The 25,290-nt window shown below is 31.6% G+C and overlaps 1 protein-coding gene and 2 long non-coding RNA genes across 5 annotated transcripts in view; 1 reads left to right on the top strand and 2 right to left on the bottom strand.

Moving 5' to 3' along the window:
• Positions 1 to 3,858: 3,858 nt before the first annotated feature.
• si:dkeyp-86b9.5 lies at positions 3,859 to 13,801 on the bottom strand. Of its 3 annotated transcripts, none has more exons than XR_015491254.1 (3): positions 13,635 to 13,801; positions 10,239 to 10,426; positions 3,859 to 4,268 (listed from the first exon to the last, which is right to left on the bottom strand). It is a non-coding gene; the product is annotated as a si:dkeyp-86b9.5 (long non-coding RNA). The 3 variants fall into 3 exon arrangements; XR_015491253.1 differs by lacking the exon at positions 3,859 to 4,268 and adding an exon at positions 9,884 to 10,114; XR_015491255.1 differs by lacking the exon at positions 3,859 to 4,268 and adding an exon at positions 9,884 to 10,062.
• Positions 13,802 to 16,899: 3,098 nt separating this feature from the next.
• vamp8 (vesicle-associated membrane protein 8 (endobrevin)) lies at positions 16,900 to 24,897 on the bottom strand. The gene is made up of 3 exons (NM_199759.2): positions 24,741 to 24,897; positions 20,432 to 20,596; positions 16,900 to 18,447 (listed from the first exon to the last, which is right to left on the bottom strand). Exons 1-3 carry the CDS (start codon positions 24,765 to 24,767, stop codon positions 18,265 to 18,267), a joined length of 375 nt encoding a protein of 124 aa, NP_956053.1. The 5' UTR covers positions 24,768 to 24,897; the 3' UTR covers positions 16,900 to 18,264.
• Positions 24,855 to 25,290, top strand: part of LOC141385822 (uncharacterized) — a 95,282-nt gene continuing 94,846 nt past the window's right edge. Inside the window, exon 1 of the long non-coding RNA XR_015491259.1 lies at positions 24,855 to 25,010. This is a non-coding gene — a long non-coding RNA (uncharacterized LOC141385822). The remainder of the gene's footprint in view (positions 25,011 to 25,290) is intronic.

The raw sequence follows: 25,290 nt of genomic DNA, 5'->3' as shown, positions 1-25,290 counted from the left end.
AAATTCACCCCTCTCATGAAGGGTAATCATAGCTATATGCACCAAAGCCATCTTTTGTACCAGGGTGTAAACATGTTTTTATTTTATCAACTGTAAAAATGGCCAACTTAATGAAATTTGTTCTTGGCATGAAAATAAAGGGGGGGAAAAAAATGGCCAATTTACCATTGCAGTCAGAAATCACCTGTACTTCCTGGAGCCAGCCCCCCAAGGTGAGTCGATGAATTGCAGTTTTAGTTACTTCCAAATATTGGCTTCCTGAGGGAGAGTGGGAAGATGCTGCTTGGTAAAAAGTGGCATTGGCAGGTTGCCAAAATTTAAGGGGTTTTGAAATGCTAATTTTATATACAACTTATTAATTTATTGCAATGCATGGCACAAACCGCGCGAGACCACTCGCAAGAGGAGGTGAAGGCACCACAAAGCAGTTAAACTACAGCTGTTTATCAGGACACTTATCGATCATATTTATATATCAATTGAGAGCAAGAACAAACATAAAAGCGTTGTCTGATTGACAAGTAGCGAAAGGGGATTTATTTATAACCAATTTCGATAATAAGACATACTCTAATAGGTAGTGTAATAATCTACACAACATTAAGTGCAATGTGTGGGTGAGAGGGGGGCAGTGTATTGATGTGATCTGGTGTTGTGATCTGGTGCCGTAAATTGTGCCGAGAAATTTTGATGTGATCGGATTTTTTTTTTTTAAATCAAAGGCCATAATTGATTAAAACGTAAGATAATCATTGTTTTGATGGCCAAAGCAAAGACAAGAAGTGAAACGCATTTTAAAATGCACTAGGTTTACAAATAAAATAATAATATTAACTGTAGTGTAGCCTAAAAGTAGGCTTTTTGGTGGTGTTTAAACAGACATTTGGGCTACATGAAAGACATAAAACTGTTGTTGCTGTTTTTAACTAAACCACACATTAAACAATTTACTTAATCTCATCGGTACTGTATTTAGAGTCAATCTTTATTCATTTATTTATTTATTTATATCTTCTGTAAAGGGAAGAGTTCCATTCATGAAACTCACCTCAGTCACTCTCATTAGTGTCATAACTCACATTACTGAGGTAAATTATTAAATATATGTGTTATAATGAAGTTTAAACGCAGGCCTGTAGCCAGCCTGGTGATGGGGGTAGTGGGGTTCTGGAACTTTTTGCTTAAATACTGAATTTAACGTTAAGTGACATTTAAAGCACCATTTTTAGCTGAATTAGCTTGTTGGATGGTCACCACACTTTTTGATGTACCAAATATATTTAGTAAATATTTAGAATAAAGAAATATGACATTTATTTTTAAAATACAAATTTATTACATCATATATGATTAGAAAAAAAAATACATTCAAAACTGTAGCCTATTGTAATTTATTAGACAAATAACACTGGCCAGCACATTCGACTTTCCTCAGTCAGAATTTGACCCTTTAAATAATAAAAAATTAAACATAATAATAATAATTTAGAGCTTCACAATTTTCCTAGCCTTTCTTTAAAAAAAATAAAAGATGACTTTGCTTATGTCAGATGTTTTCTTGTACAGCTGGATGTTGGACTCTTAAAAAATAATTGCTTGCATTTTCCACCACTGGTTAACTCTTAAAGCCTTTTTTGATGGGTTACTTTTTACTATTTATGATAGCATAGCATTCAAAATAGGACAAATGAGCTCATGAATGGGACAAATTCTGCACATTTGTTAGTGAGGGTGGGTCTACCGAACCACCCAAACCTGACCTGGCTACGGGTCTGAAATGTGAAATAAATACACTATTAATAGTAGTTTATTTTTAATGTTGCTTTTTTATATATGAGCAATTCCATGCAAATTAGCTAGTTAATATTTCTAGTACCTTGTTAAATGTATGCCACAAATAAGAACTAAAACAGCTCTGAAGCAGGGTTTTTACTGATATCCAAATGTTAAATTTAAGACCTTTTTAAAACCATGAAGTATTAAATTTAAGACCTATATCACAATAACAAAAACAAAGAGAAAATGCAAAAATCACAAAATTAGTGGCAAAATAAATGTATTCAAATTGAACAGTACTGAAGACAGGTTAGATGCATCATTGAACTACAGGAAAAAAACAAACAAACATCTTAAGGCTGACTTATACTTTTGCTTGGTGCCGCATCCCGCAGCTTCGCTGACTGCGCTCACCTCGGACGAGGCTCTTTAAAATGACAGAGGCAGTTAAAAGTCAAGACGGATAAACAGAGAAGTAGGAAGTTTCCAGAACTGTCATATCATTAATATCGCACAAGATTTTTTAACTAATTATTTATATTATTTTAATAAATTATTTTATTGATTAGAAAGATTTTTATAACCATTCAAGATTTTTGTAAATAAAACTTTGATGCATCACTTGCTTTTGTTCATATCTCGGGCAGTTCTACCTATTAAAGATAAACATTAATGGTTGCTCCACAATAATATTTTTTATTGTGGAAAGAATAAAAACAAAAACAAAAAAAGTACTTACTAAAAATACTGACTTTTTATTTTATTTTGTCCTCTCTACAGTTCACACATTACTGGCTGGTTAGTTTCTGTCCTCTACTGATATGCTAAAATGCAATAATGGTTCAACATTCCTTACGATTATCATCAATAAAGCCTAGAAAAACAGGGCATTAGTATATTGTATATTTTTTCCAGTTATCAGAGAAATAATTTGTTCCTCAATAATAGTTTTGTAACTATTACATTTTTAAAACCTATAAATGGTGGAAAAACATGTTTTGTAATTGTGTACCTGGGTCATTTTTGCCATGACCTCTTTTTGTTTTAACAAACATATCCCTCAGGTTTTTCCAAACTTTAACAAAAACTTTCCACCTTTCCCACTGCTTTTGCAATCACTAGCTAATAATTATTGTTGATCTAGTTTTTAGATCATAAAGGTGTATGTACAGTCGTACCTGTTTCAGACAAAATCTTTTCAAAGTGATTCATATTCAACTGAAATTAAGTGTGGCACCACGCACAGTTTGCTCAAGTTTAAAAAATTTAGTGCGCTCCGCTAGCTGAAATAATTAAATATTTAAGACCTAGAACAACAAATTTAAGACTTTTTAAGGCCTAAAATTTTTATTTTTTTAATTTTAGACTTAAGACCTCGCGGACACTCTGATAGAGAATGATCTTAAAGTGGTGCTCTCAAAAACTAAACAAGAATAGACTTGTGCTGCAAACGATGTGCCAACCAGTCTCATTAGGTGAGGTTCATATTAAATAGAATAAATTACTATAAAAAACTGTATAGATTACACTTTGTGTTATGAATTTGATCATTTTTATAGGCATATTGGTGTGTGTGTGTGTGAGCACCCTTGTATTTAACATTTATGTTTCTAACCACCTCTGAAAAATAGTGGGGGTCGTGAGTCATTGGCATTATTTTAGTGGCGATGGGCTGAAAAAATTGGGAACCCCTGAGCTAGTGTGCTCCATAGAGTGACAATTTACATTTATAAGATTTAAAACCGATAGAAACATTTAACGCTAGCAGTTTGTTACCGAAATCCACTGAAATTGCTTAACGACTTTTTTTCACATCAACTTATACTGGTTTCTCATCAAATCTTGACCAATCACATATTCTCTAGCATTACATGTCCCACCCCCTTTTAAATCACCTCACATTTGATGCACTTGAGCAGAAAATCATTCACAAAGCGCAAGATGACTACTTAAAATGTTTTTTACGTTTACATATGTGGGACAGTGATATGGTTTTGCCTAATTATTTGAAATGTAACCTGCATCTTCAAAAGTGTGTGATGGAAACTGTATAATGTTATAAAACAGAAAAGACATTATAAATAAGACATTTCTCATTTTTTATTTTAATCAATATAAAACTCTGATAAATGTTTCAAACTATGCGAAAACGAAGAAGCAGTATGCCAGACCCAACAATGCTGAAGGCCACTGAAAAACACCGTTGTGCCACACAGCGCCATGCTTTTTACAATTCTAAATATAGGTTTCTATCAGGGTACACACATCGGCGCACCAAGTCAACTGCGCCCAGCCACGACTCAGGACACAGTTCATATTTCTGCCGCGCCACAGAGCGCCATCTGATTAGTTTCCTCTTAAATACCATGCGAATGTGCGCGTCTGGTGTTTGATACTATCAACTGTCATGTGCACGCCGTGTAGCGGTGCTGAGCGGTTCATCCGCTGTGTGCCAACCTTAAGGCTGCAGGCGCCTCTGATCTGTGGGATATCTGTAAAAAGGCAAACAGAGCTAATGTTATAGAAGTAGTGTTGCCTAAATGGCTATTATATGTCTAATAAAATTAAAACCAAAATACAACTCATTGCATTTCTCGTTTAATAAAAACATACGCAAACGAAATAATCAAAAGGTGGCTCGTTTGTAATTAGTTTTAATATTAATAAAAAACATACTTAGACTATTTAAGCTTAACGGCTATACGCTGCTAATAGGCCATTAATAAATATTATTTTACTTTGTACTGGATTATAATGTATATTTTAAAATAAAAACTAAATATAGCATGTCTCACTGTCATTTAAAACAAGTAATTCATATCAGAACTGTGGATCTGCAGTGTGTAAACTGTAAACAGGGGCTGTTGGTCAATAGCATACAGCACATAATTGAACTAATATCTCAGAGGGAGATTATGTTAGCCTAATTTGAGAGATTAAAAAAATAAGACACTTTAAAATTGGAACACCTGCCGCTCGGTACATTGGTAGCGCCTTTAAGCAGCATGTATCAATCAACTGCTGCTGGTGAGCAAGAGTGCGTGTACGTGCACGTGCGCAAAACAGATATAGATATAACCAAAAGCAAGTTCATTTTGTAAATATTTCCTTAACGATACTTATAGAAAATTCATTTAATTTTCCCCTTCGAATAGAATTTTTAGTTGCACCATCAAGAAATCTGAGCACTCTAGAGCCCTGCAATACTTTGTAATAAAAAAACCATTAGCTTACACATACACACACACCATATATTTCTCCAAACTTGTGCGTGATAGATAATATTGCAGATGTCTGATATTAATTTCCTTTATCCTACAGTGATTTCAAAACAAGATAAAGATATTTACCTTCATGAAAAACACACACTACAGAAATTATGGTCATAATTAATACAGATTTTACACCATATATTTGTCAAAAAGTGCATGTGAGCATGGGCGTAAATCCCGGGGGGGACATGTCCCCTCCCATTCGAGGGTATATATATATATATATATATATATATATATATATATATATATATATATATATATATATATACCTAAAATAATTTACTAAGTAGAAAGAAAACCGCATTCATCATTTAAAAAGCATTTAGAAACAGTTGAGTTCCCCCTCCCCTTCATCAGAGTGATTCAGTCCACTGCGTGATTTCCCCAGCTCTTCTCACCTACTCGCACACAAGCACACGTCAGGTGTGCAGCTGCAGGTTTGGCTGAGTAAATGTTGAATTTCAGAAAGTAAGTAGGGGATTTTATCCAACTTAAATGAAACAATTCTCTTCAATTTAGTTAATAAAGACTCGTTAATAATTTTTTTTTGCAGCAAAAATGCTGTTTACCGACGTAATTGTCCACGAATCTGCTGTATTAGCAGTAAAAAGGACTCATCTAGTTAGCGTTAACGTTAGCTTGTTGCAACCTATGGTTGCAACGCCAAAGCCGTTTCCCATGCATTGTTTTATTTGTGACGACTTAGCATAATGTTAACTTAACATTAACGAACACAATTAGCATATTGTTTAGCTGTGTATTTGCTAAATGAGCACTGTGCTACGTACAGTCTAACCCCACTGTATTTTGTATAATCAGTTTCTATTCTGTTCTTAAGTGAAAATTAATTTGAAATAAAAAATGTACTTGTTTTTATTGTTGTGATTATTTTTATAATAGTTTTACATTCTTTATGTAAAGCACATTGTTTATAAAATGTGGTACAGTATAAATAAACTTGCCTGGCAGTGTCATGCATTGGATAACATGACAGAGAAAATGGACGTAAGATCATTTTTCAGTGCAGCTAAACGCCAAGTACAAAAAGTTCACATATTAAGCAATTTGGCTTTAAGAATGAGTGCTTATGAAAATAGTAATGTCACAATATCAATCACAGACAAAGGAGAAATAAATGATTGGGGAACAGGCAGAGCAGGGTCAGTCAGATGTACAGTGTCAGGTAAGGGTGTTGTGCATTATTGAAGGGATAATGACAATTCTTATGGGGGGGTGAAATTTTTTTTTTTAATGTTTTTGGAGTTGTGGCTGTTTAGCAGATTAACTTCACAGGCTCACCTATTTACAATATGATCGGTCAATTTAACAAGTGTAATGTAAACTACTTATTATGAGTATGGAAAATGTATTTTCCTGCATTTATTCTGCTTCAGGAGTCAGTCTGTTGACTGTAAACAACACAACAAACAATGCAATAAATAGTTTCGATGAAAAATTTGCTTTATCTTTAAACCTAATAAAACGTTTAAAAAAATAATCATAATGACGTAGTCTGCATGCTATAATAATAATGAAATCAATAAACTATTTTAAACTGCGGGGACATATCTTTATTTGTACAATTCGGCTGTATTATTTGTCCCCCTCAAAAAAATGCTCGAAAGAAATTTTATATTGATTGTCCCCCCCTACTGTTAAATCAGATTTACGCCCATACATGTGAGTGATAGTTAATATTATTACTGATGTCTGATATTTGTTGACGCTACAGTGATTTCACAACAAGATGTTAGCATATTTGCATTCATGAAAAACATTACAGAAATGATGGTCACATATTAATTAAATTTTTTACACAATATATTTCTCAAAAAGTGCTTGTGGGTGATAAGGGATATTATGACTGTCTGATATTAACTTGTTGATCCTACAATGACTGGACAAGACATTACGATATCTGTGTTTTACCATGAAAAATATGATTAGAATTATCAATATAAATTTATTTACAAAATATATTTATGAAAAGCTACTTATGAGTGATAGACAATATTATTACTGATGTCTGATATTAATCTGTTGACGCTACAATGGTTGGACTTAAAGAAATTAAGACATCTACACGCAAAATGAAAAACACACTACAGAAATTATGCACACAAATATTAATATAAATTATGTTACAAAATATATTTATGAAAATGTACTTGTGAGTGATAGATAATATAATTATTTATGTCTGATGTCAATTTATTGATCCTACAATAATTGTAAAACAAGATATTAAGATACCATAAAAGCATTTACCATAAAAAACAAACTGTATGAAAATATGCTTAGAATTATCAATATAAATTTATTTACAAAACATATTTATGAAAGCTACTTGTGAGTGATAGATAATATTATTGCTGGTGGCTGGATTTTATTTCTTTATCCTACATTTATTTCACTAAAAAATATTAAGATATTTACATTCATGAAAAACACACTACAGAAATTATGCTCACAAATATTAATTCATATCTAACATATTTATTAAACGGTGCTTGTGAGTGATAGACAATAGTATTACTGATGTCTGATGTTCATTTGCTGACCCTATAATGATTGTGAAACAAGATATTAAGATGTTTACATTAACCATGAAAAACACACTACAGAAATTGTGCATAAAGGTCCTTTTGAGTGATAGATAATATTATTACTGATGTCTGATTTTAATTTGTTTTTCCTACACTAGGACATTAGGAAATTAAGATTTTTACATTTACGTTGAAAAACACACACTACAGAAATTATGCACATAAATATGAATATAAATTAATGTAAACCATATATTTCTCAAAATGTACTTGTGAGTGATGATATATATATATATATATATATATATATATATATATATATATATATATATAACAAGATAAATTTAGGTTCATTAAAAATACACACTGCAGAAATTATGCACAGACATATTAATATAAATTAATATACATAATATATTTATAAAAAATTACTTGTGAGTGATAGATAATATTATTGCTGGTGGCTGGATTTAATTTGTTGATCCTACAATGATTTCACAAGATATTAAGATATCTGTGTTGACCATGAAAAAACATATGCTGTGAAAAATATACTTATGATTATCAATTTAAATGTATTTACAAGAAAAAAAAAAAAAAAAAAAAAAAAAATATATATATATATATATATATATATATATATATATATATATATATATATATATATATATATATATATATATATATATATGAAAAGCTACTTGTGAGTGATAGATAATATTATTGCTGATGTCTGATAATAATTTGTTGACGCTACCATTAAAGTGTAACAAGATATTAAGATGTTTACATTCATGAAAAACCCACACTACAGCGATTATGGTCATAAATATTAATTACAATTTTTACATCATATATTTCTTAAAACTTACTTGAGTGATAATTGATATTATTACTGATTTCTGATATTAATTTGTTGATCCTACAATGAATTCACAACAAGATATTACGATATCTGTGTTGACAAAACATGCTGTGGAAAATATGCTAATAATTATCAATATAAATTTAATTACAAGATATATTTATGAAAAGCTACTTGTGAGTGATAGACAATATAATTGCTGATGTCTAATATTAATTTGTTAATCCTACAATGATTGTGAAACAAAATATTAAGATATCTACCTTTACCATGAAAAATATATACTGTAGAAACATTCTTATAAACATTAATATACATTTGTTTACAACATATACATGTATAAGGCTACTTGTGAGTGATAGGGGATATTATGAATAATTTGTTGATGCTAAAGTGATTGGGCAACAAGATATTAAGATATTTAAATTCACTGTGATGAAAAGCACACTACAGAAATTATGCTTATAAATATAAATTCATTTACAACATGTAGTTATAAAAATTTACCTGTGAGTGATAGATAATATAATTATTGATGTCTGATTTTAATTTCTTAATCCTACAATGATTTTGAAACAAGATATTAATATATATTTACATTCCAAAAAAAAAAAAAAAAAAAAACACTATAGAAAATATGCTTTAAAAGTTTACCATAATAATTGTTGTGAACAATAGTAAAATAATTGATGTGAGTACAACATAAAATGAAGACTGTGGTTTTATGATTTCAATGGTGGTGGTGATGGTGGTATTGATTTTCAAGCATTACTTTATTTTTTGTTGTACTTATTTAAATTCTTTTAAGAATATTATATAATTTTTGTTGCCTTTATGTTAGCCTTAAGTCAAAGTCATTAATGTCTTTTATTTTTTTTAAATAAAAATATTTTATTGTCAGCATATTCTTTCCAGCATTTGTCTACATGTTTTAGTGTACTCATTTCTTTTACTAATAATATCTCTTTTAATATTATTTTGTATTTTTTTTAAGTTTGCTTACAACCACTGCATGCATTTAATATTTTTATTTAAAAATATAAAATTATGTTCTTTATACATCGTATTTTAACCAAATTTCCTCACATCAATCTATATGTTGTGGTGTACTCACATCAATTGTTTTACTGATAATTTTTATTTCAATATTTTTCTCGTTTTGTTTAAGTTTGCCTATAATCAACCTTCAATACATTTACAGGTGTAAAACAGTACTGTAAAATATATTAGTTTAACCAAAATTATTAAACTATATAAATTATATAAAATTACAAAATTATTTTACTAATATGCACAACAATTATGATGAACTTTTAAAGCATATTTTCTAGTTTTTTTTTCCGTTTAAATGTAAAATTTATTAATATTTTGTTTCAAAATCATTATAGGAGTTTCAAATTAAAATCGGCCATCAGCAATAATAATGTTCATCAATACTGCCAATTTCAAGGCAAGTTTATTTAAAAAGCACATTTCATACTCAATGATAATTATAGAATAGAATAAATGCATTACATCTCCTATTTGATCACATTATCATGTAATTTCATTGATACCAAACACAAATCACAAAAGGTCAGCTGGTCTTCTGATTGCAGATCTATATTGACACATGGGACATGAAACATACATTGGCAAGAATCTCACTGAATCTGTAAGGAAAGTACAACTTATTACATTACTATGTTATATGTAGCAATTACGTATAAAAATATTGTGCAAAAAAAAAAAAAATATATATATATATTTAAAAGTGAACAATAGTATTGTGAATACCCAAATGAATAGATTCTCATTTTGGACTCTTTTCTCCCACGTGAGCAGCACTCATTCCTTGACACTGTTATGTCGTCTTGAAATTATTTCTTTATTCACATGTACTTTAGCAGAGTAACATTTTAAAGGAGGGACCCAGTGGTGAAGTTCACAAGTCTCAATCTGGCCATCTTTTGCTTGCGTACAATCTGTAAATAATGAGGAAAGAAGAAGAGTAAGAAAAAAAAAACACATTTAATTATTCATATTACACATGAACATGTATACTTGTGTAAAGTGTATACATCAATCATAACACAATAATCAGTATATAAAATTACTATTCTATACTAATGTATTATTCTAAATTACTAATTCTATATGTTGATAAATTTTGTTTTTAAATTGTTATAATATAATGTATACATAAACATGTCTGTGATGTATTGTTTGCAGATGATTTTATTAAGATTAAGTAGTATAGGCTTACTATGGACAGTGAACGTTAGCAGCTTGATTTTACAAACTGATAGTTTGTAGGCGGTCCCTCAAAAAAGCGATGACATCACCTTCATAGAGGTGAAGGTGTTTTTATACTCCTTTAAAACGCCGAGTTTGACAAAAAAAAGTGTGGTGGACATTTGGCTCATAATTGACTACAACGGTAAATATTTGAATTTGGATTCTTTACTTGCAGATTAACAAACTTATTGAACGCAGAGGTCAGAATGTGCTAATATAAAACCAACTACTTTACCTCTATTTGGGAAACAATCATCCACACACACAATGATCAATTTAGTTTATTCAATTCATCCTATAGCGCACGTGTTTGGACTGTGGGGGAACCGGAGCACTCTGGAGGAAACCCACACCAACACGGGGAGAACATGAAAACTCCACATAGAATTGCATATAAACAGCCATACTGTGCATGCCTACCTATTAATTTACCATTTCTAAAGATTCTCGCTTTGAGTGTTTACGCAGAAAGAACAACCACAATTCTTTGAAAGATGTTTTGAATCTTAACTGTGGAAAAAAAAAATCCAAAAACTGCAACAGTATTTAAGCAAACAAGTTGAATCTGACGTACAACAAAAAATGAAACCTAACAAATCTAATACAAATGAGAAAAAGCTAAATAAAATATATAAAGCTATGAAAGGCACGACAAATAAAATATATAAAAACTGAAGTATATCAATAAATGAAGACTTAAAAATTGAGCATTAATAAATATGACAAAACCAAAAAGAAAATAGTAAAGATCACCTAAAAAAACACCACTTATCAAAAATGCACGAGTATATGGTGTCATGGCTTTACAATCAAAAAACCCTGTTATAATGGAAGTCAATAGGGCAAAAACACCGACATACTGAGAGGGTAGCCCAGAATATATTGTTGAGTTTCTAAAATATTCCAAAGCATTTTCCTCAAATATGTGTCAAAATAAGCTGTCACTAAAAAAACATTGCATTTGCTGTGAAACAGAAGAATTTGTGGCCAAAAAATCCTATAAACCACTAAAGAGTGGATGAAAACATCCTCAACAGCACAAAGTTTAAGCCTATATTCTACTACATAAGCCTTCAGACCATAAGCTATTTATGCTACACAGTTCCACAGTTACTAACTCCACAGTTACTAACAACAGCCTGGAAAAATCAGGAGGAATCTGGAAAAATTCATCAAGGTGACCGGCAACATCATATCAATTGGGAAAAAGTTTGTTTTAATTTTGCACATTCAGACTTTCTGCTTGCAAAATACAAATAGTGAAATCACATTATCAGTCAATAACTAAGTGCAACATGGTTTATAGTCAATTAAAAATAGTGCTGTTTTGAAGTAACACAGGCGTATTCAGACCGAATATTCAATGTAGCGGTAAGCAATGGCAAAGTCCCATTTTAAGACTAACTACCACTACTCTCAAACCACTCCTCTATCATTAAAAGCCAGATAAACATGCTTGCGTGACCATTCTCTGGGTGAATACCCATTGTACAATCTAAATTGTGATTGATGTCTTTTAGACCAGTAGTTTTTTAGAAAACAGGGGAAAAGTACCACCTTATGGAAAAGATGATACGGTTCCATACAGGGCGAATGGCATTAATTCAATGGCAAAAATGGTCATTGCTTGAAGTCCTATTAAAAACTCATGTCAGAATATACTATTACGGTTTAACTTGAAGTTAATGTTAAATGTTCATATATTTTATGGAATGTAATGAAAGAACCTTACAATCATTTAAGCTTTAGAGCATGCTCATTTTATTACAGCGTGACCATTTAAAAATATTAAAACATTAAATTAATGCACGTTAACGCTAACTTAACTGATCTTTTATGAATATGAACATCATCAATGCACAAAGACGACGGCCAAATAGGGTTTGCAGTCTCTCTCAGGACATCCCAATTTCAAAGCATTTATTCAACAAAAGATCCTTTAATAAACAATTAGCGATATGATATTCATCAAAATGACACTGTAGTACTGTGTCATGCATAAATTAAATTCAAATGCACACACATATATATATATATATATATATATATATATATATATATATAAATATATAAATATATATATATACACACACAAACACACACATCTATATATATATATCTATATCTATCTATATCTATATCTATATATATATATATATATATATATATATATATATATATATATATATATATATATATATATATAAATAAATGTCTCCTCTCCTAAGCGACACTGTTCATTTTCAAGCGCGTTAAGGTGGACGTACCAAACTTACAGATTTTTTTCAGATTTGGTAGGAGTCTCTACTGTGACCAGGAATAAGAGTGAGACACATAGATCACACACACATTTAATATATATATATATATATATATATATATATATATATATATATATATATATATATATATATATATATATATATAACGTAAAAGGTAAATCTTTACGGAACATACTTAGTTACGTTAGTCATAATTGAATAAATACGCGAATATAAAACCTCAATTCAACATCTCATCCTGCACAACAAACTGAAGCCTACTCTCATAAAAACCACCACAAACACTAACAAACAAACACTGAATCTAGTGTATTAAAAACGCGGCACATCCACATTTAACTTTACAAATAAATAAATGTTTAATTCAACAATCACTCCACCATCACTGACGACGATAAAAACGACTGAGTGTATCAAACAAGCTCTTTAAAACAAAGTAAGCTCTAGTATAACAGCTTTTCGTTTAGGCTAACGTTAAACATTAAGCACAATTCAATTCAAATGCAAAGCTATAATTTTTTCACAAACAAAACTTTGCTCAATTCAAACCGGGCTGCAGGTTAGCATCACCGCTAACTTACGTTGATTAATAACACAAACGAATATAACATACCTTTTTAAAGCTGCTTTACAGATGGGTTTCATCCTGGTGTGATTTTGTGGATGTGAATTCAGGCCAAAAGGCTTTTTGGCGGTAAATGGCGTGAATCCCATCGAGTGTTTGGACAGTTTGTTTGTTTGACATTACTGACGAAAAGTTTAAGAAACTAGCGATCTGGCAAACTGGGGAAATGGCTGACGTGCGTATTTATACCAGAATCCACAGCCTGTCCCGCCCATGCGCGCTGACGTCACTACACCCGCCCTCCAAATTGACGACGTCACCTTGTAGGCTAATCGGCTGCTAGCATAAAACTGGTTCCCTCGATCGCCATACGCTTTTTGAAGATTGCAAATAATAAGCCTGGTGTTCAAACACAGTTCATTACACTCACACGTTTTGCCCAGCCGGATAATCCTAACATGAAAATACAACTTTTAGCACTTTTGGAAATGCAAACACAAACACAAAAAAGCTAACATACTACTCTGATACTACTACGGACTACAGAGCCTTCGGGGCGCTCGCATGTGACGTCAATTCCACCTGCTAACGACAACTTTTTAAGCTTATTTTTAGAAATATGGTCCATGACAAATATTTACTCTCTCGTTTTATTATATTATAATCCAAGCTATATATTATAAACAAATATATACGCAAAAAATATATATAGACCTACGTGCCTTTTGGATAGTTTTTTTTTTTTACGTGGGATGTACATTTTGTTTTGCTTGTTGTAAAAGTTTTGAAATACGCTTAGAATGCTCATTCTAAGCTCTTTGCTATGTATAAATGTGCATACATAATATTTTCATCAGACATATGATGAAGAAGAAAAAAACGACGAAAAATCATTTGATCACGTTAGAATGACAGGTAATGTATGTATTTTTACACATTTATTCTCACGTTTGCATTACTGAGAGCAGGGGAAAAGACAGGCTGCACTGGTAGGCAGTATCTTCATAATATCTTTGGTCACACTTTACAATAAGGTTTATTAGTTATGTTAATTAATGCATTTACTAACATGAACAAACAATGAACAATACATTTACTACTGTATTTGTTCATTTTAGTAAACGTTAGTTAATGAAAATACAGTAGTTCATTGTTAGTTCATGTTAACTCATGGTGCATTAACTAATGTTAAAAAGCATGAACTTGGATGTTAATAATGCATGAGTAAATGTTAAATTATGATTAATAAATGCTGTACATGTGTTGTTCATGATTAGTTCAAGTTAAATGCATTAACTAATGAACCTTATTGTAAAGTGCTACCATATCTTTAGATAAAATAAATGATCAACAAATGAATCTGTTTTGACAGTCTTTACAGGTGAAGGGAATATCTACACACAATTCTCAATTAAAAAAGTACTACAAACTATGAAATACTATTGATGAAAATATTTAAATAACAGACAAATGCAAATGCCCAACACTAGCGGGCTGCGCTCCAGACCAGTTCAGCTTGATGACGTATAATGTCTCCGACACCGCCTGTAGTCCCATTCATAGATATATACATATATACACATATACAAGTATATATCTATGAGTCCCATTTAGCATCTTGATAGCAACCGTCTTTTTAAAGAAGCGTAACCGATAAAAAAAAAAAAAACAAAAAAAAAAAAACAAGAGTGTGCTGTAACTGATGTGTTTTGTCGTAGAATAAAACGTGAACGTATCCTAAGTTTGTGTTAGCCACGGACCTTAGACGATTGAACTGAATTCCCATTAAAAAAGCCCGTTGACTTTGGGACGAGGGAACCGGAACTGCTAAAATGCTAACTCGCTTCCGTTTTTTTGCATACAAATTGACGTCATAGTTCCTACACTCTACTATTTTTTTCCAAACAGTTTCAGTTAATAGATGCACATTTCAGTGGGGGTGCATCACCTACATTTTACAACAGGGGTGCGTGTCTCAGCACAACCCTCGGTTTTATTGTGGTTATCTACTTCTGTATCGGTTGGTTGCTGTATAGTTAAAACTTATGACAGTTAAAGTAATTATGCAAATTAATTAAATGTAAATAAATTAAAATTAAGCAAAATATGACTGTTATGGTGTCGTGCTTAGCAGTTGAAGTGTTGCAAATCACATTGAATCAAAAGATTCACTAAATAACCCAAGATCTTGCTCAATTTATTGCTGAGGACCAATGTGCTGGCCGGTGATGCTGAGCTCTCTTCATTGTCAGATTGGCTGGTTTTAATCTGCTCTGGGTGGGTTCTCTGTAATCAAGACCGTCCAGTGTCAGCATGCGTTCATTCAGGACATCTCCTAATGAAGCCATTCATTTCAGATTAAATGTCCTACTTTTTTCAGAAGAGTTGCAAAGGGGCTGATCATTTCCGGTACATTTCTTCAAACTTTCCAATAAGTTTACACGGGAAGTTAATTTGTGAAATTGTAGAAATTTTCCAATTTGGAAGATTATATTAGAAAATGTACATAAATTGTATCAAATAGAAATGTAAGTAATAATTCTTTAATTCTTTTCAACTCATTGCCTCTATTAACAAACCATCGGTATCTGCCTTTTTTAAATTATTGATATATAGTATATTATTGATTTATAATATACACCGATAAATGCTGATATACCAATACATACCATTATATACTGATTTACTGATACACCATAATGCGATAATGTTCACCTTTTGTAAAGCTGCTTTGAAACGAAACTTATTGTGAAAAGCGCTATACAAATAAGTATGAATTGAATTGAATGCCAAATTCAGTTTTTACTCAGAATGTCAGACTGCTTTTCCGTATCAACTGTTTGAACTAGTTGAACTGAACATAGTTCAAAATCTAGTGGCAGGCGTAAACTGCAGGTGGAGCAGGAAAAACAAAATCACATCACATCAAAAACAAAACAAAACCACTTGCTTAGACATGTGTACTCGCTCTTTTTTTTAAGAAAGTTTAATAAAATGTAAATTTAATTATATATTTAGTCGAATCAAATTTCTAACTAATTATTATTTATTATTTTCTTTTCTAACTATATTTAGTTTGAATCAAACTTTTCTAGTAACGTCAACTTACACCAATCATATTGACTAAAAATATAAGTTAAAGTTTATCACGTTGAGTTAAACAATAAACGAACAGAAGCACGATGATAATGAATGATAACTTTTCAAATGAGAGGGTGAACAAAAGCATGCCATACTTCTTTTGCGTTTATTTTGAGTTTACACATTTCCCATATGCTACAGGTGGTGAATGCAAAGAACATTCAAATTCAGGTTTTTATTAAAGGTTTTTATTAATTTATTCTTGTATTTAATGACAATTTGCTGTAGATAAAATCACTTTTTATTATTTGATGTAATCATTTGTGTATAATATTAAGAAGAATAATACATACAAATGTTTAAAACCCTCATATGTTTTTAAATACCCTATGATGTTAATGGATGCTACGAAACATACAGCATAATAAGACTCAGGTTTACAAACATTTGAACAGTCAAGTCATTCTGACTACATACAGACATTGCCTTGACCTCTACAAAACAAAGTGCATGGAGCTAACAGCAGACTGATCTACAGTGAGATCAGACATCAATTCAGAGAAGTGATTTTCAATGCATAAATCCAGATATGTAAAAACCGCAAACTTAAATTACAGTACAGACTCTTAAACATTTCTGTTTCTGTCTGAGAAAAAAGTATGCGTCTTAAAACGCCACTGTGGAACACATTTTTTTTTTGATGCAGTATGAAATTTCCATTACAGTACTGACTGCATGTGTTTACAGTGCAAGTGTTAAACTTTGTCACATTCATTCAATGCAGAGATTTCAGATTAGGAAGAACGACATAAATAAAATACCCATTTCCTCTCTAAATGACCTTGTTCAGGTGCTCTTTTTTTCCATAAAAATATTTTATCAATTCTGTATAGGAAGAAAATTGTTCTGTTTTAAAGCTTTGGACATTGGTGATTTCAGAAACTTAATTTAAGACCTGGAACTATCTCACAATTTTATAATTTCCTCAACAAAACGGTGTGTTTTCTATAAAGCTACATTCTAAGAACAAAGTTTTATTTGACCTTTCACATGTATAACTAACATAAATGTTGACAAAACAGCTACCCATCGAATACAAAATAAAGACAATCTTAAGATCTAAAACTAATCCATAATTACAAGTAACAACTTACGTAATATATTATAACAGTCTTAAATATACTTCATAATTCATTCAGCAGTACGTCCCCCATTACCTTCTCTAATTCAATAAGGTTACCTTCAGTGTGAAATATATTGTAACTTCAGACAGTTGTGGCATTTCATCAGGCTTTAGAAGCCCATAAAGACAGCTGAAGTGATGTTTTTGTTTTACAGGAGGTGAAAAGTATGTCAAGAAGACAGTGTTGTGTCTTTAAACTACTTCCACTTCAAGGTTTCAAGGCTGTCATTATAAAAGCTCCTCATTATAAGATGACATGATAGCATGATATATGAAGGTATAGGAGTAAAATGTGCAAATAAAGGAAGTGTGTGTTATACGTGTTGGTGTGTGGACACTGCTCACCCTCTCTCTCTATATATATCGATATGTATATGTGACTGTGTTTGTGTAATTGATCTTTTGCTCCTAATCCTATGGTGGCGTTACGGTTGGAGGTTTTGGAGCACTTCCACTGACTGGAATCACACCAGTTGCAAGGAATATGATAATCAGTAAAATGACCAGAACTATCACAACAATCAGCACAATCAGCTTCACGTTTTTCCACCAGAAAGCACGAGCGACCTTCTGGGAGGTTTGCTTGAAGTTCTGGGCCTAAGTAGCAGAAAAAAGGGGAAAAGGTTGATTGGTAAGTACATGAGATGAAGTTGGTAATAAAAAGACAGTAAAGACATGCACTGGGTTACACCTTATTTTAAGGTACAATTCTGGCTATTAATAAACCAATGATCTATACATTTTTGGCTCAATAAACTCCTACTTTTCTGATTATTAATAGTTAAGCTCAGGTATTAGGTAGGATTAGGGATGTTCAATATGATCATGCAGAGTATGTACTTAATAAGTACTAATGACCAGCCGATATCTTAATGAGAGGGAGGTAATAAACCTGAGTTTAATAGTGAGAAAATTTATTTAAATGTCCTGTGAAGTGCTTTGAAATATGCATTTTCATTGACGTAAATAAAACTGTTGATCCATTTAGGCGAATTGACAAACTAAGTTTTACATGTTCATATTAGTTTCATATCTTCTAAAAGCTAATTTTGTCACGGTTTTGAAGCACACTAGATTATAAATATCATAAAAACTAACAATACTGATACTAATGTCTAAAAAACTTTTATTGTAATTTCATAGGACCTTAAAACTAAAGTTGCACAAATTCCGGTCAAAAATATTGGTATTTATAAGTCTTTGTCTAGGGCTGCTCTGATCAGGATTTTTGCAGCCGATACCGAGTAACAATTTCTTGTCATGAGGATCGGCCGATACCAAGAACCGATTCTGATGCTTCAAGCTTTATAATGCATACTAAGTATGACACTAAGTATTTTCACTAAGTATGACACTTATGTGGAGATCTCTCCTTACATAAGACAATAAAAGCAAGGAGGTTGCATATAATCCCTTTAACATGTCTCTTATAGCCATTTAGTGTGGACATGTCATGATCAGAAGCAGCTTTACAGAAAATAATAGATAAAACAGATAAAAAAAATGGTAAGAAAAATTGCTAACTATGCAATTTGTATTAACTGCAAATGATGGTAGAAGAATTCAACATGAAAAAGTTTCACCCTTACTCTGCCTAAACTCTTAAACAAACACTTGGGATCGGTTTATGAGATTGGCCGATTTCATGACTCGATTGGTACTCGATAATCTGGCCAATACTGATCTCTGGCCAATCGATCGGAACATCCCTGCTTTTGTCTTGTGTAAGAAACGCATTCTTGGGAAACCAAAAAAGTAGCCTTTATAATGTTCCTAAAAATTCATATGACCCTGATCTATTCCTGATTTATGACAATTTGATTTTAACTGAAACCAATAAGATCAAGGAGATCTGTTACTCTTTTGATTGCTAACGCCTGGAATTACTGAGTATTTGAGCAGCAAGAGTTTCAGAATCATTACACTGACAAAAGCGCACAGTCGAAATGTTTGTTTTTTCTTTTCTCCTGTGATTTTTAAAATAAATTATTGAGTGCAGACCTTCTTTGGTACCTGTCACCCTGAAGACTGGAGCAATGACTGCTGAAATTTTCAGTTTTAACATCAAAAGAATAAAAAAAAATACATTCTAAATTAATAAGTTACTAAAAACTGTTATTTTAAATTGTCAGTAGCTACGTTTCCAACCACCTATTTTTATGCGCATTTTAGATATGTGCATAAAAAACGGTTGTTGGAAACGCCAAGATGCGCATAAATTTTGAAAATGCGCATAAAAAAAAAACATATGCACATAACTGAGTAAGATAAACCTTTTATTCTATAAGAAAATATGTGCATAAATTATGATAAAAACACTTTTACTGAACTATTAGAAAATAAAATGACTCTAGCTCAATATCTCAAATAATAACTCTAGCTCACTATTTCAAAACCACTCAAAATGCAGACAGTAAAATGTTATGTAGCCTTGGAGAGCATAAGAGACTTCTTTCAAAAACAATTAACAAATCCAACTGACCTTAGACTCGACAGTGAGTGTACATACTAACAACATTGTGCCAGGCTTACGGCTGTAATACGTGATAAGGATCAAAGAGGTTTTGTATTAAAAACCCACCCCGGCCTCCAGGTCTTCAGATTTTCCCATTAGATCATCCAGTCTTTCTCCACGGGCCAGAATTCGATCAACATTCTGGGTCATAATATCCTTGACCCCGTCCACTTGAGACTGCAGAGCTTTGACTCGATCTGCATCCTGTGAAGATTCTCCTTCTCTATGCTCCTGCACACAAAACAAAAGCAAATTAAAATGGTGGGCATAAATATGAAAATAACCCACTGTTGTGTTATACAATACATCTAAAGAGACAGAATGTCATAATGAGTTTGAAAAGAGGTCAGGAACGTTTGCAAAATGTTGAGTAAAAGCCTGTCTAATGTATGTGCAATAAATAAATTGAATACATTGAAAATGAAAACTATTAATCTACTTATAAAACTGAAATGAATGCAAGCAGCATTTTAGGAATTTTAATTCCATAAGTCAAATTTTATTGTGTACATGTAATTTAATAAGCCGGTAACCACAATTTAATTCAAAAACAGAAGAAAAAACAAACAAACTGTTTAATCAAGGTATCACAGGTATTGCAAATTTCCTATTCAAATGTAACATTTATAACTGTTATGGCGCCAATAAATTAATCATTGTAAATATACACTGATAATTATTATTTATTATTACAGTTTTATCCTAAAGTCTTGATTGTTAAATGTAAAATTTATTTTGATTTAATATTATTATTATTATTATTCCTACATTTGTTATTTACATTTTTTATTTATAATTTTTTATATTATTATTATTATTATATTATTTACTACGACTATTTACTGTTTTTTTTAATATATATATATATATATATATATATATATATATATATATATATATATATATATATATTTTTTTTTTTTTTTTTTTTTCAAAACAGTTCAGAACAAAAACAAACAAAAAACATTTTCAAAGGAACATGGAAACAAAAAAGACATAAAATACAAGTGTCAACGGTCACTGAATACAATCTTATTTACATTCGTATTTATGGTTGATAAAATGTTGCTATATAAAATTTTGTCAAGGGTTACTTGAGATCAACAGGCCCTTGATATATATAAATAAAAATCACCACAATAAAATAAAATAAAAATAATTTCTTTTCAACAATTTACCACAGTATGCAGAAACTTTATAGATTAATTGTCTCAAGGAAAGTGTCAGTACTTCCATATCATACACCTCATACCATTCACCTACAGATGGAGGATGTTCCTTGAGACATTTTTTTTGTAATGGCCTTTTTGCTAGATTTTAGAAGTGTATTAAGAAGATATCCCTCATTTTTTAGTATTTTTGAAGAGTAAACTCCCAGGTAGATAGTTTTAAAATTACAATCAATATTCAATCCTATTATAGCATTTATCTCTTTATTTAATTTTGCCAATAGGTGTGTATAATATTACAATACCAAAATATGTGGACATAATCAGCCAATATATTTTCACATTTTCTACAGCATTCACCTTTTTTATCTCTAGTTTGAAAGGGTTCTTTATAACACCTAAAATAAAATGTTTCATGTTTACATTTTTCCAAATAAATTCTCTCCATGAATCTGAATTACCTGTGATCATCTGTGTTTCAAAATAGTTAACCATTCCTTATTTGTTACAAGCATGTTCTTTTTAAAGTAAAGTTTATGAATGCTTTGGCAATACATTTCTTACAATTGTCATGCAAATAACACAATTATTGAATTTAATTGATTTGAATTGACAGAGAGAGAGAGAGAGAGAGAGAGAAAAAGAAAACTGCGTTATGCCAGAAGGCCAAATTATTTAGAAAAGAAAAAAGTACAGAAAACAGATTGTTAGTGCTAGAAGTAGATCAACCTCTATAGACAGTATTAGAACAAATAAAAGTGTATTTGAAGAAGAAAGTCAGAGCTAGGAAGTTTTATTTAAAAAGGATAAGATAGACATTTTTCCCAGAGATGGGTTGTGGCTGGAAGGGCATCCACTGTGTAAAAATGTGCTGGATAAGTTGGCGGTTCATTCCGCTGTGGCGACCCCAGATTAATAAAGGGACTAAGCTGACAAGAAAATTAATAAATGAAAGAAGATAGACATTAGATTAGAAAGTGTACGAAGGTCAACGGTATTACATAGAGTGCATTTTTAAGTACAAACATTAATGTTCAACATTGTCCATTATTGGTCAAGAGATATCGGAGCTTAGTACTACATTGGTTTACTAGAGAATTATATCAACTACTTTACAAATGTATTTATTTTTAATATACTGTATAATCTTAAATGTGCAGCACACAATTTGAATTTGGTTTAATAATTAATTTGATAATAATTTATTTGATCATTTGGTTTTTAGATGTTGAGCATGGAAAGATCCAATATATCCAACATGATGTGTACAGTATGTGTGCAACACTGCGATATATTTACACATGTAAAAGGCATGCAATAACATCAACATTCTTCTTCAAAAGTATTTACTGCTTTACTTAAAGTATTGTAAATTTGAAGTATTTTAGAGAAATGAAAAGTATTTTATGACATTGCATTAATAGGATTGGATGAATGCCAATTTTAACATTCTGAAATATAATTCAAATACAACAAACTGAATTTGTGTGACTCAATTGCATTTGACAGAATATTTAATCCAAATAAAAACAACTCCAAGACATCATACAGTATAATTCGCCTGTAGTGTAGATGTGGCACCTTATGTGTGATACTCGCAAAACCAAACAAGAAAGCCTAACCACATTCACACATTAAAGCACCAATAAAATACTGCTACACTTAAACATAGAACAAGTCTCATGGAAGCAATCTTTAGCCGTTAATTGTGCAATTTGTGTCTTAAGAGTAAACTCTCTGTGCTTTTTACACGTTCAGCCATTTTAAACACATTTAAGCTCTCCTGTTCGGCAGATACCTCATAAACAAAAGGAGTTACCAGGAAACCAAAAGCATTGTTGCGTCACTACCTGTCCTGCCCTTCTATTATACTCAATGGCTCTCTCTTTGTGTGTGTGTGTGTGTTGGTGTCACAAGACCTACAGGATGGCAGAAAGCTATTAGGTAACATCTGATACTGGCAGTTCGAGGTACCAATATTGTGGCAAAATAGTGTGATGTGTGCGATCCACTTTATAATGTGACAGAAACAACATGATAATTAAAAAGAATATAATTTGGTATTATGTGAACCGCAAGTATGTTTTGTTGAAACTGTTTTTTTTAATTAAAACTTAAATGTATCAAAGATATATAATGGGATAAACAATCATCTTCAATGAAAAGTTCACCCAAAAAAGAACATTTACTCACTATTTAGTCACCCTCAATTAGTTCCAAACCTTTGAGTGTCTTCTGTTGAAAGAAAGCCAAAAACATGTAACCACTGAATTCAATAGAAGGAAAAACAAATACTATGCAAGTCAATGGTTACAGGTTTCCAGCTTTTTTCAAAATACATATCTGTGTGTTTTATGTAAGAAAGAAAAATCAAACAGGTTTGCAACAAGGGTAAGTAATTTTCCATTTCTTAAACTTGAGTTTCTTTAATATTTGTATTAAACAACGACATGCTTGCTTCCTTCAAGGACCAGCATTCAAATGACAAATTGAATATATTATTTATTTAAAACACTACAGACAAACTTTATCTTAACCACAATGCCACATACATCGAAGTAACGTTAGTCTCTACACTGTGAGTGGAACTTGTGAAATGATTTTAAAACCAAGTGTTGACAGTTGACCAACCTGATCTGAAGCAAACGAGCAGGAGGACCTAACACTTCTGGTTCAGTTTAACAGTCAAAGAGATGTGTTATGTTATCAGCACATTTGCAAGCTGAAGTTATTGTGAATATATTTCTAAACTGAGGGCCCATTCAGTAAGAGTGGAGCTCAACAGTATCATGCAAACCGGTTATGCTTCGAAGCTCAAGGTAAATTCAATCCATCTGAGTAAACAAATCAGTACAAGAAAATTCCAATATAAACGGTACTAATCTCAAGTATAAATGTGTTATTTAAACATTACATTTGTATAAGATAACCAAGCAAATTATCTACATTTGCTGACAACAGGAACGTAGAAACTTAAGTAAAACTTGAAAAACAAGCTTCGCCCTGTTTGGAGTGCGTCAAACTAACACCAACCGGTGAAAAACAAGACACGCACACACACTGACTTGTTCTAATGTTTGCACCACTAAAAGTAACATTCGCACAGATATCAAGAGAAATTAAGTTCGCACAGTTTTGTTAACTATAAACTTAAAAACGATGCAACAAAAAGCACCTGCTGACTGTTGTTAAAATTAGTGACTTACCGTACTGTTTGGATCAGTTACACCCATAGTTTCACCAGCTTCTTTTTATTTACTCCACAATATAAAAAATACACGTTATCCTTTAGAATTAAAATGTTTGCAACTGTTTTCTAGTGTAACCGATAGATGTACGCCGTGTCAACACTTCCTGGTCTCTAATTCACTCTTCCTCCAGCAGCGAATGACTTGGCTTTGGCCCACCTCTGATGCGACACTTCCCATAGCATCCTCAAGATGGCGCCGGGTTCATCTCACAAACACACCTGTAAGGTGAGTGCAAATACTATAATCATGCCATCTAGACGTCTTCCCGGCAGGTATGAGAAGCGTCTTGTAAAACCGGATTAGAGTGAGTTTTCTAAAAGTACTGATGTGTGATTAAACTCAGTGGTATTTATAGAAGTTTATAATTTCAAGCATGATGAAAACTGCTTAAAAACAAAGTTAAAATAGTTCAATTCCTATGCATGAAACACAATACGTCTTCAACAACTCCACCTAAACGCCTTTGGCATTGCATGCATTTAAAGCATTATTCTATTTAAAAAAA

This window comes from Danio rerio, chromosome 5 (genome assembly GCF_052040795.2).
Source record: "Danio rerio strain M-AB ecotype USA chromosome 5, GRCz13ab, whole genome shotgun sequence".
NCBI classification, from domain to species: Eukaryota; Metazoa; Chordata; class Actinopteri; order Cypriniformes; family Danionidae; genus Danio; species Danio rerio.
The sequence above is the reverse complement of the archived record's forward strand: the minus strand, read 5'-3'. Positions and strand labels throughout refer to the sequence as shown.